The sequence below is a fragment of the Myotis yumanensis genome, unplaced genomic scaffold (assembly GCF_028538775.1).
Source record: "Myotis yumanensis isolate MYYU_CA2020_CCGP unplaced genomic scaffold, mMyoYum1.0.hap1 SCAF_2, whole genome shotgun sequence".
In the NCBI taxonomy this organism is placed as follows: domain Eukaryota; kingdom Metazoa; phylum Chordata; class Mammalia; order Chiroptera; family Vespertilionidae; genus Myotis; species Myotis yumanensis.
The window spans coordinates 108,915,171-108,928,350 of record NW_027223753.1 but is presented as its reverse complement, the minus strand read 5'-3'; the positions used below and the strand labels follow the sequence as shown (position 1 = coordinate 108,928,350).

The 13,180-nt window shown below is 38.7% G+C and overlaps 1 protein-coding gene across 1 annotated transcript; it reads right to left on the bottom strand.

The window, feature by feature from the left end:
* Window positions 1–365: 365 nt before the first annotated feature.
* Window positions 366–1,508, bottom strand: LOC139002538 (endogenous retrovirus group K member 10 Gag polyprotein-like). Its single transcript, XM_070403747.1, is given in 1 exon segment — window positions 366–1,508. A coding segment is annotated over 1 exon segment (1,143 nt).
* Between the last annotated feature and the right edge of the window lie 11,672 nt (window positions 1,509–13,180).

Genomic DNA, 13,180 nt, shown 5'->3' with positions numbered 1-13,180 from the left:
GGGGGCAGAGACCATAATTTTAATTTCTCCCTCATAATCTGCATCAATTACTCCTGGAAAAATTTGTACTCTTTTCATAGTTAAGCTGCTTCTACCTAGTAAAAGGCCAAACATCCCTTTAGGAGTAGGTCCATACACTCCTGTAGGGATGGCTTGTGGTCCCAATTCTGGAATTAATACATATCGCCCTATGGATCCAAGGTCCAACCCGGCACTTCCGGGGGTTGCTCAGAATAACTCTTGTATCCGTTTTGCTCCCTGGGGCAGGTTGGGTGCTGTGCAGCCAGCTGGCCTTGAGACGGCACAAGGACAGGAGGGTAAACAGACAATGCCCCTATTATTTGCTGGGGCTGGGCTGGCCCCTTTCAGGAGTTTCCCGACTGCTGCTGAGGCAAGGAATTTCCCTGGACATCTGTTTTAGATCTACACTCATTTGCCCAATGTTTTCCTCTTTTACATTTAGGGCATAGTCCAGGTTGTTTGGGACCTCTGCCATTTCCTTTATTAACCCCTTTACTAGAAGGACACTGTTTTGCCATGTGTCCTGTTCCTCCACAAGTGAAATACTTGTGTGTTTGACTTTTCCCTGTGCTAAACTGTTGCTGAAGAATTCCTTCAATGGTGGTTCCCTTTAATGCGGCCGCAATGGCGACTCCTTGTATATATGAGGGACCAATATCTGCGCAAATGCGGATATAATCTGAGAGAGTCCCCTTTCTTTGATAGGGCCCCGGTGCAGCTTGACAGGCAGTGTTGGCATTTTCATATGCCAACTGTTTAACTATTAACATGCCAGCCTCTTCATCCACCACTACTCGGCCAACAGCCTGTAATAGCCGAGAGACAAAATCCTGATACTTTTCATCTGGACCTTGAATAATTTTTGAGAGCTCCTCTGTTTTCTGACCAGAGGTGGGTAACTTTTTCCAGGCTCTGATCCCAGCTCCATTAATTTGCCCATAAGCTTCCTGGGGGTATTGAATTTGATTATGGGTATCAGCATAGGCTCCTTCTCCTACCAGCATTTCATAAGAAATATTAATCTGGGCAGCTCGATTATGAGCAGCTTGTTCCTTAGCCTTTTCATCATATTCTGATTTCCACAAGAGATAATCCCCTCCTGATAAACAAGCCTTGGCAATAGCTCTCCAATCATTAGGTGGGAGAGCCTCTGAAGCTATATTTTCCAAGATGGTTAAAGTATAAGGGGAAGTAGGCCCATACTGAGCACAGGCTGTTTTTAACTCCTTCAAGGTTTTAAAAGGAAGCGGGTCATAAGTACGCTCACACTATCCCATGTTAGGGTTCACCTGTTCCATAACAGGGAAGGCGTGAATGCCCAATTCCTCACCACACTTTCGTGCCTCCTGCAAAGCCATCTGGAGAGGGGAAAGTGGAACTGGTGCTGCACAAGGCAGCGGAGAGTGGCGGGAATGGCCCCCGCGGCTTCTCTTTTTCTTGCCAAGAAGCTTTAATGCTTCTAAAAAGTGTTCTAACACATCCTTCATATCACTACCCTCTTCAGTTCCAGCAGAAAAATATTCTTCCTCCTCTTTTGCTGAACAACACCTGTATCATCATCATGATAAAGGGCAGCAGCTTCCTCAAGATCCTCCTCATCTTGAGGATTTAATTTGTCTTTAAAATTTACATTATTCCTTTTTAATATACTGTCTTTTTTAGACCCCTGTTTTGTGCCATCACACTGCTTCTCTTTTTGTCCTGGCTTAAGAGACAGTTGATTATGGTCGTGCCTGGGATCTAAACAATCCCGTATCAAATTCCATAAGGAAAATGCAACAACCGGGGTCTTACTTGGCCCAAGGGCTTTATAATGATTGCGCATTTGTTCTCCAACTTTCTGCCATGTTTCTAAGTTAACGGTTCCTTCCTCAGGAAACCAAGGGGGGACCTCCTGAATGAATTTTAAAAAATTTTCTACTTGCTTGTCATTAATCTTAGTTCCTTTACTGTTGAGCATAGACTTTAACATTTGCCCATAAAGGGCATTTTCTTTAGATTCTAACTGTCCCATGCTTTACTCCTGACTATCAAAAAATTGCTCCTCCCTTACCTTAACGAGTGCACTCCTTATCCGGAGGAGTTCCTCACCGTCTGCTTCCCAAGTCCTCAGGTCCCTGGTTTTGGGTGCCAATTTTTCAGGGCCAGCCTGACAGGTTGAACTGGGCTGAGGTAGGGAGGTGGGAATTGAGAAAAGAAAGAAAGACAGGAGAGCAGGATAGGGAGGACTACAGGTCAATCAAGGAACTGCAGTAAGTTTATTAACCATGCAATGCCTTTTATACACAAAACACTGAATAGGAGGTCTGTCAAGAGGAATGTATTCTTTGTTCCTCTTAATCTCTAAGGGAGAGACAGAGCAGAAGGACAAATTCTTGGTACAGCAAATCTCAGTAAATAGTTACAAACTTCTTGATAAGCCATGAAAGGCTGTTCTCATTCTACAAAGGTTGCTTTCATTCTACTGATAACCGCCATTCAAACAAGTCTGGGAAAACTGTGTGGGTAAGGGTCCCAGCCTTGCTAGCCCCTTCAGGTACAAGGACTGTGTCAGCTTACACCCGGTCTCCAACAGGTAATGCTGGCTTCATAGAATGAGCTTAGAAGTGTGCCTTCCTCTTGAATTTTTTGGAATAATCTGAGAAGGATAGGTTTTAGTTATTCTTAGAATATTTGGGAAAAATACCCTGTGAAACCATCGGGTCCAGGGCATTTATTTGCTAGAACTTTTTTTTTTTTTTTATAATCTTTTTTCTTTATTGATTAAGGTATTACATATGTGTCCTGATCCCCCCATAACCCTCCTCCCACCTCCCGCTCATGGTCTCACCACCCTAGTGTCTGTGTCCCTTGTTTAAGTTTACATGCATGCATACAAGTACTTTGGTTGATCTCTCCCTCTTCCACCACCCTTCCCGGCCTTCTCTCTCAGGATTGACGGTCTGATCAATACTTCTCTGTCTCTGGATCTGTTTTTGTTTGTCAGTTTATGTTGTTTATTATATTCCACAAATGAGTGAGATCATGTGATATTTATCTTTCCCTAACTGACTTATTTTTCTAAGCATAATGTTCTCTTGGTCCATTCTTGCTGTTGCAAATGGTAGACATTTCTTCATTTTTACAGCAGGATAGTATTCCATTGTGTAGATGTTTCACAGTTTTTTTTTCATTTTCCCCCCTTTATTGATTAAGATATTACAAATGTGTCCTTATCCCCCCAATGTCCCCTCATCCTCCCAATCCTACCCTCATCCTCACCCCCTGCTGTCCACATCCATCGCTTGTGCTTATATGTATGCATACAAGTCCTTTGGTTGCTCTCTTCCCCTCACCCCCACCCTCACTCACCTACCTTTCCTATGAGTTTTGAGCATCTAGTAGATGCTTCCCTGTCTCTACATCTGTTTTTGTTCATTGGTTTATGTTGTTCATTATAATCCACAAATGAGTGAGATCATGTGGTATTTATCTTTTTCTGACTGGCTTATATTGCTTAGCATAATGCTCTCCAGCTCCATCCATGCTGTTGCAAATGGTAGGAGTTCCTTCCTTTTTACAGCAGCATAGTATTCCATTGTGTAGATGTACCACAGTTTTCTAATCCATTCATCTGCTGATGGGCACTTAGGCTGATTCCAAATCTTAGCTATTGTAAATTGTGCTGCTGTGAACATAGGGATGCATATATCCTTTCTGATTTCTGTATCTGGTTTCTTGGGATATATTCCTAGAAGTGGGATCACTGGGTCAAATGGGAGTTCCATTTTTAGTTTTTTGAGGAAACTCCATACTGTTTTACACAGTGGCTGCACCAGTCTGCATTCCCACCAGCAATGCAGGAGAGTTTCTTTTTCTCCACATCTTCGCTAGCACTAGTCATTTGTTGGTTTGTTGCTAATATCTATTCTGACAGGTGTGAGATGGTACTTCATTGTTATTTTGATTTGCATTTCTCAGATGATTAGTGACTTTGAGCATGTTTTCATGTCTGTCGGCCTTCTGTATGTCCTCTTTTGAAAAGTATCTACTTAGGTCCTTTGCCCAATTTTTTTATTGGATTGTTTACCTTCCTTTTGTTAAGTTGCTTGAGTTCTCTGTAAATTTTGGATTTTAAACCCTTATCTGAAATAGCATTAGCAAATATGTTCTCCCATGCATTGGGCTTTCTTGTTGTTTTGTTGATGACTTCTTTTGCTGTTCAGAAGCTTTTTATTTTTATGTAGTCCCATTTGTTCATTTTCTCTTTAATTTCCATTGCCCTAGGAGCTATATCGGTGAAGATATTGCTTTGGCATATGTCTGAGATTTTTTTGCTTTCCTGTCCTATGTTTAAGTCCTTTATCCATTTTGAGTTTATTTTTCTGAATGGTGTAAGTTGGTGTTCTAGTTTCATTTTTTTGCATGTATCTGTCCAATTTTTCCAACACCATTTATTGAAGAGACTGTCTTGACTCCACTATATGCTCTTGCCTCCTTTGTCAAATATTAATTGAGAATAATGGCTTGGGTAGATTTCTGGGTTCTCTGTTCTGTTCCATTGGTCCATATGTCTGTTCCTGTGCCAGTACCAGGCAGTTTTGAAAACAGTGTCTTTGTAATATAGCTTGATATCTGGTATTATGATCCCTCCTACTTTTTTTTTTCTCTCATGATTGCTCCAGCTATTTGGGGTCTTGTTTTATTCCAAATGAATTTTTGAGGAGTTCGTTCTAGGTCTGTGAAATATGCCGTTAGTATTTTAATGGAGATTGCATAGAATCTATAGATTCATTTGGGTAGTATGGGCATTTTAATGATGTTGATTCTACCAAGCCATGAACAATGAATGTTCTTCCATATGTTTATGTCTTCCTCTATCTTTTTTGCAGTGTCCTGTAGTTTACTGAATGGAGGTCTTTTACCTCCTTAGTTAAGTTTATTCTTAGGTATCTTCATTTTTTTTTTTTTGGTGCAATGGTAAATGGGATTTTTTTAATCTCTCTGTAAGTTCACTATTGGTGTATAAAAATGCCATAGATTTCTGAGCATTAATTTTGTATCCTGCTATATTGCCAAATTCAATTATTAAGTCTAATAATTTTTGAATAGATTCTTAGGGATTTCTATGTTCAATATTATGACACCTGTGAATAATGACAATTTTAATTCTTTTCCATTTTGGATGCCTTTTATTTTTTCTTCTTGCCTGATCACTATGGTTAGCACTTCCAGTACTATGTTGAACAGGAGAGGTGAAAGTGGGCATTTCTGTCTTGTTCCTGTTTTTTGGGGAAATGGTTTTAGTTTTTGTCCATTGAGTATGTAGGTTTGTCATATAAGGCTTTTATTATGTTGAAGTATGATTCCTCTCTTCCCACTTAGCTGAGAATTTTTATCAAGAAAGAATGTTGGATTTTGTCAAATGCTTTTTCTGCATTAATTGATATGATTATGTGATTTTTGTCTCTCAATTTGTTTATGTGATGTATCACATTTATTGATTTGCGAATATTATACCATCCTTGCATTACCGGGATAAATCCCACTTGGTCATGGTGTATGATCTTTCTAATGTAATGCTGGATTCTTTTTGCTAGAATTTCTTTACTATTATTGATTAAGGTATTACAAATGTGTGGTGATCCGACCCCCCAATCCTGCCCTCATCCTCATCCTCTGTTGTTTGTGTCCATTGGTTATGCTTATATGCATGCATACAAGTCTTTTGGTTGATCTCTCCCCCGTACCTCAACCCTCCCCTACCATTTCTCTGGGGTTTGAGCATCTGATCGATGTTTCTCTCTCTGTGGATATGTTTTTGTTCATCGGTTTATGTTGTTCAATATAATCCACAAATGAGGGAGATCATGTGATATTTATCTTTCTCTGACTAACTTATTTTACTTAGCATAATATTCTCCAGCTCCATCCATTGCTGTTGCAAATGGTAGGAGTTCCTTCCTTTTTACAGCAGCATAGTATTCCATTGTGTAGCTGTACCAAGGTTTTTAAATCTACTCATCTGTTGATAAGCACTTAGGTTGTTTCCAAATCTTAGCTATAGTGAATTGTGCTGCTATGAACATAGGGGTGCATATATCCTTTCTGATTGGTGTTTCTAGTTTCTTCGGATATATTCCTAGAAGTGGGATTGCTGGGTCAAATGGGAGTTCCATTTTTAGTTTTTACTTTGTTTGTTTTTTTAATTTTGTTTTATTGCTTAAATAAGTATTACAAAGAGTATTACATATGTCTCCTTTTTTATTTTTCCCCTTGACCTTCCCCCGGCCTCCCCTACCCCCCAGTGTCTTGTGTCCATTGGTTATGCTTATATTCATGCATACAAGTCCTTAGGTTGATCTCTTACGCCTCCCCACCCCCCAACCTTCCCCGGCCTTCCCGCTGTAGTTTGACAGTCTGTTCGATGCTACTCTGCCTCTTTGTCTATTTTTGTTCATCAGTTTATAATGGTCTTTATTATTCATAAATGAGTGAGATCATGTGGTATTTTTCCTTCATTGACTGGCTTATTTCACTTAGCATAATGCTCTCCAGTTCCATACATGCTGTTGCAAAGGTAAGAATTCATTCTTTTTTACAGCAGCATAGTATTCCATTGTGTAGATGTTCCATAGTTTTCTAATCCATTCATTTGTTGATGGGCACTTAGGCTGTTTCCAAATCATAGCTATGGTAAATTGTGCTGCTATGAACATAGAGATGCATATATCCTTTCTGATTTGTGTTTCTGGTTTCTTGGGATATATTCCTAGAAGTGGGATCATGGGAGTTCCATTAGAACTTTTTGAGGAAATTCCATAATGTCTTCCATAGTGGCTGCACCAGTCTGCTTTCCCACCAGCAGTGCACATGTGTTCCTTTTTCATCGCATCCTCTCCAGCACTTGTCATTTGTTGATTTGTTGATGATAGCCATTCTGACAGGTGTGTAATGATACCTCATTGTTGTTTTGATTTGCATTTCTCAGATGATTAGTGACTTTGAGCATGTTTTCATATGTCTCTTGGCTTTCTGAGTGTCCTCTTTTGAAAAGTGTCTATTTAGGTCCTTTGCCCATTTTTTGATTGGATTGTTTATCTTCCTTTTTTTAAGTTGTATGAATTCCCTATAAATGTTGGAGATTAAACCCTTATTGGTGATAACATTGGCAAATATGTTCTCCCATGCAGTGGGCTTTCTTGTTGTTTTGTTGATGGTTTCTTTTGCTGTGCAGAAGCTTTTTATTTTGATGTAGTCCCATTTGTTTATTTTCTCCTTAGTTTGCAATGCTCTAGGAGCTGTGTCAGTAAAGAAATTGCTTCGGCATATGTCTGAGATTTTTTCTGAGATATGACTATGGATTCTTCAATTTGTTTTTATGGTTTCCTGTCTTACATTTAAGTCCTTTATCCATTTTGAGGTTTTTTTTGTGTGTATGGTGTAAGTAGGTGTTCTAGTTTCATTTTTTGCATGTTTCTGTCCAATTTTCCGAACACCATTTATTGAAGAGACTGTCTTTACTCTATTGTATATTCTTGCCTCCTTTGTCAAATATTAATTGAGCATATTGGTTCAGTTCGATTTCTGGGTTCTCTATTCTATTCCATTGATCTATATGTCTGTTCTTCTGCCAGTACCAGGCAATTTTGAGAACAGTGGCTTTGTAAAACAGCTTGATATCTGGTATTGAGATCCCACCTACTTTGTTCTTCTTTCTTAGGATCACTGCAGCTATTCAGGGTCTTTTTTTTTATTCCAGATGAATATTTGGAGAGTTCGTTCTAGGTCTGTAAAATATGCCATGGGTATTTTAATGGGGAGTGCATTGAATTACAAATTGTTTTGGGTAGTATGGACATCTTGATGATGTTTATTTTACCAATCAATGAACATGGTATGTTCTTAAATCTGTTTATGTATGCCTCTATCTCTTTTTTACAATGTCCTGTAGTTTTCTGAGTAGAGGTCTTTTAGCTCTTTAGTTGTTTATTCCTAGGTATCTTAATTTTTTTGTGCAATGGTAAATGAGATTGTTTTTTTTAAATCTCTATTTCTGTAAGTTCACTCTTGGTGTATAAAAATGCAATTGATTTTTTGGCATTAATTTTGTATCCTGCTACATTGCCTAATTCATTTATTAGGTCTAATAATTTTTGATGGAGTCTTTTGGGTTTTCTAAGTACAGTATCATGTCATCTGCAAATAAGGACAGTTTTATGTCTTCTTTTCCAATTTGGATGCCTTTTATCTCTTCTTCTCATCTGATTGCATTGGCTAGCACTTCCAGTACTATATTGAACAGGAGTGGTAAAAGTGGGCATTCCTGTCTTGTTCCTGTTATGGGAAATGGTTTTAGTTTTTGCCTATTGAGTATGATGTTGGCTGTAGGTTTGTCATATAAGGCTTTTTATTATGTTAAGGTATGATCCTTTTATTCTCACTTTTCTGATTTTTTTTTTTTATCAGTAAATGGATTTGGACTTTGTCAAATGCTTTTTCTGTATCAATTGATATGATTATGTGATTTTTGTCTCTCAGTTTGTTTATATGATGTGTCACGTTTATTGATTTGTGGATATTGTACCATCTTTGCATCCCTGGAATAAATCCCACTTGGTCATGGTGTATGATCTTTCTAATGTAATACTGGATCTGGTTTGCTAGAATTTTGTTGAGGATTTAGCATCTATGTTTATCAGGGATATTGGCCTGTAATTGTCTTTCTTTGTTGTGTCTTTATCTGGTTTTGGGATTAGGGTATTGCTGGCTTGGAAGTGTGCCTTCCTCTTTTATTTTTAGGAATAATCTGAGAAGGATAAGGTTTAGTTCTTTGAATATTTGGTAAAAAAATCCCCTGTGAAGCCATCTGGTCCAGGGCTTTCTTTTGCTGGAAGTTTTCTGAGTACAGTTTCAATTTCATCAGTACTAATCTGCCTATTCAAGTTTTTTGATTCTTCCTAATTGAATTCTGTAATCTTGTATTTATCTGGGAATATGTCCATTCTATAAAGGTTGTCCAGTTTGATGTAATAGAGTTGTTCCTAATATTTTTTTTACAATCCTTTGTATGTATGTGGGGTCAGTTGTTTCTTCACTTCTTTCATTTCTGATTTTGTTTATTTGGGTCCTCTTTGCTTCTTGGTAAGTCTGGCTAGAGGTTCATCAATCTTGTTCATCCTTTCAAAGAACCAGCTCTTGTTTTCATTAATCTTTTGAATTGTTTTTTTTTTTTTTTTTTTTGTCTCTATGTCATTTATGTCTGCTCTGATCTTATTTCCTTCCTTCTTCTTATTCTGGACTTTTCTTGTTGTTTTCCTCCTAATTATTTAAGTTGTAGGGTTGGATAATTCATTACCTCTTTTTTTTTTTTTTTACTTAGGCCTGTAGAGCTATGAACTTCTCTCTCAGGACTGCTTTCATGGTGTCCCATAGATTTTGGATTATGTTTTCATTGTCATTCATTTTCAGAATGTTTTGAATTTCTTCCTTGATCTCTTTGGTAACCCAATCATTGTGTAATAGCATGTTATTCAGCCTCCAATGTTTGAATTTTTTTTATTGTAGTTGATTTCTAATATTATGCTATTGTGGTCTGAGAAGGTGCTTGATATGAGTTCAATCTTCTTGAATTTGGAGAGATTTTGCTTTTGACCCAATATGTGGTCTATCTTTGAAAATGACCCACGTATACTTGAGAAGAATGTATATTCTGTGGGATGAAATCTTCTGAAGATATCAATTAAGTCCATGTGATCTAGTGAGTCATTTAGGATTTCTGTTTCTTTGCTGATTTTTTGTCCAGAGGATCTATTAGTGATGTCAGTGGGGTATTAAATTCCCCTGCTATGATTATATTGTTGTCAATCTGTCTCTTGCTTTCTTCCAGAATTTTATTTTTTAATGTATTTTGTGTGCCTGTATTGGGTGCATGTATGTTTACCAGAGTTATATCATCTTGTTGTATTTATCCCTTTGTTATTATGAAGTAGCCTTCCTTATCTCTTGTTATGGCTTTCACTTTGAGGTCTATTTTATAGAATATAAGTATTGCTACCCCAGCCTTTTTTTTTCATTTTCAGTTCCCTGAAAGATATTTTTCCATCTCTGCACTTTCAGCCTATGCGCTTCCCTTGTTCTGAGGTGGGTCTCCTGCAGACAGTATATATATATATCGGTCATGTTTTCTTATCCATACAGACTATTTCTTTTGATTGGAGCATTCAGTCCATTTATGTTCAAAGTTATTATTGATAGGTATTTGTTTGTAGCCATTTTTACTTTTTGCGTCTTTGTTACTTCTTCCCTTTTTATTTCTTTTTTTTACAATAGTCCCTTTAGCAGTTCTTGCATCGCTAGCATGGTAGTGATAAGATTAAGCATAAGATGGGAAACCATAAAAATCTTAGCAGAAGCTATACATAGTAAAATAGCAGACACTTGTTATAGCAATATCTTTATTGATACAGCTCCTTAGGGCAATGGAAACTAAGGAGAAATAAACAAATTGAATTACATGAAAATATAAAGCTTTTGCACAGCAAAAGAAACCCTCAAAAGAGCCACAAGAATTATCTCCGGTAAGGGTTTAATCTCCAAAATTCATAGCGAACTTATACAACTTAATAAAAGGAAGATAAACAATCCAATCAAAATATGGGCCAAGGACCTAAATAGACACATTTTTGAAAGAGGATATACAGAAGGCCAAAATCCTTGCACAAAACATGCACAAAATCACTAATCATCCAAGAGATGCAAATCAAAATAACAATGAAGTATCATGTCACATCTGTCAGAATGGCTATCATCAACAAATCAAAAAACCACAAGTGCTGACAAGGATGCAGAGAAAAATTAACCATCTTTCACTGCTGGTGGGAATGCAGATTGGTGCAGCCAGTGTGGAAAAACAGTATGGCATTTCCTCAAATAACTAAAAATGGAAATTCCATTTGACCCAGTAATCCCACTTCTAGGAATACATCCTAGGAAAACAGAAACACCAGTCAGAAAGAATATATGCAACTCTATGTTAATAGCAGCACAATATACCATAGCTAAGATTTGGAAACAGTCTAAGTGCCCATCAGCAAATGAATGGTTTAAAAAACTGTGGTACATCAACACAATGGAATACTATACTGATGTAAAAAAGAAGAAATTCTTACCATTTTCAACAGCATGGATGGAGTTGGAGAGCATTATGCTAAGTGAAATAAGTCAGTCAGAGAAAGATAAATATCACATCATCTCACTCATTTGTGAAATATAATGAACAACATACACTTATGAAGAAAAATAAAGGCAGTATCATAGAAGCATCGAACAGACTCTCCAACCTATGAGAGAAGGCAGGGGTTGAGAGGGTAAGAGATCAACCAAAGGACTTGTATTCATGCATATGAGCATAACCAATGTTTACAGATAGTAGGAGTGTGAGGGCATGTGCTGGCAGTGGGGGTGGCCAGGGAGAGTTCAATGGGGGTAAAAGGAGACTTATGTAATACTTTAGATAATAAAGATTTTTTTAAAAATAAAATAAAATAAAATAAAATAAAATAAAATAAATAAAAGATAATAGCAAGGAACCAAGATGGCAGCATAGGTAATTGCCTGTACTTGCTACCTCCCACAACCACATCAAAATTACAACTAAAATACAGAACAACCATCATCCAGAACCACCTGAATGCTGGATGAATTAAAGTCCTACAATTAGAGAATCAATGAGGAAAGCACACTGAGACTTGTAGGAGGCGTGGAGACACAGCACCCATGTGTGCCACTTTTTTAATTGGGAGGGAGATGGTCTATGCAGAGGCTACCTGTTAGGAGCAAGGGGTCCCAGGCCCACATCAGAAGCCCAACCCAGGTTCCCAGAACTGGGAAAAGAAGTAAGAACTTTGGGCTATAAAAAACAGTGCAGATTGGGGCTCAGTGAGACAGAGGCTGCTGGAGACCCAGCTGTTCCATTTACAAGGCTGGTGCATGAATTGAACTTATAATATCCCACTTCCTCTGAGCTCCAGCTCCAGGGTGAGACACATAAGAGGAGGCACTGGATTGTCTGGCATCAGGGCAGGAACTCTGGAGCAGGTTTCTCCCAGATGGAGGTGCCCATAGGGATCATTGTTCCTGTGTTGGAACCTCCCTGGTCACAGGGCTGGCTGGCAGCCATTTATGTTTTCTCCAACCTGATGATTTCCTAAGACCTCATCCAATTTACAGTCCCCCCATAGGTGTGTGCAGTGGCTTTTGCATATGAATGGCCTGTCCTTCCTCAGGCTAAAATCAAACAAGCTGCAGCTAGGTCAGGGAGCTCCAAACCTATCAATAAAAGGCCCAAGACCCAACACCCACCTGCCTTGCTTCATAGCTGGTCCTTGTTTGAGCACTTCCAAACCCCATACAAAGAGGACAAATCTGCAGATCTCTCTGTAGCTCCTGCTGGGTGACACCAGGCAGTGGCTCACGTTGCACCTCCCTGGAGACCCAAGAGCCAGTAGATACAGTGGTCAGTGTCAGACCATAGCAGACTACAACTCTACACATCCATAAGTGACACACTCAAGGGGCAGACTCAGTGAGCACCAAAGCTCCACTGAAGCAAGTGCTGCTCCTTAGGGGTATCTCTTGCACAGCAGCCCCCCCACTGTAGTCACAGCTGGTCGTAATGACAGCCAATTGGCCTGGAGGTTAATTTCTCCCAGTGACACAAACAGCAATCAAGGCCCAACTACATCAAGACTGTGATCACAGCCTACATAGGGGTGCACCTAGTTCCCAGCTCAGGTGACTGGGGAGACTGAGTGACTGGGCCCTTCAGGACATCTACTACAAAAGGCCACTCTACCAGTTCCAGGAGACATAGCAGCTCGACACAATACATAGAAACAAACACAGGGAAGCAGCCAAAAGCAGAGACAAAGAAACATGTCACAACTGAAAGAAATGGAAGAAAGCAAACTACTGGATATAGAGTTCAAAAACACACTTATAAGGTTACTCAAGAATTTTCTAGAAACCTCCAAGGGTCTTAGTGAGACCTTCAAGGATCTTAGTGAGAATACCAAAAAATGGAAAAGGACCAATCAGAAATTAAGCATACACTGACTGAAATAAAGAATAATATACAGAGATTCAACAGTAGACTAGAGGATCCCAAGAATCAAGTCAA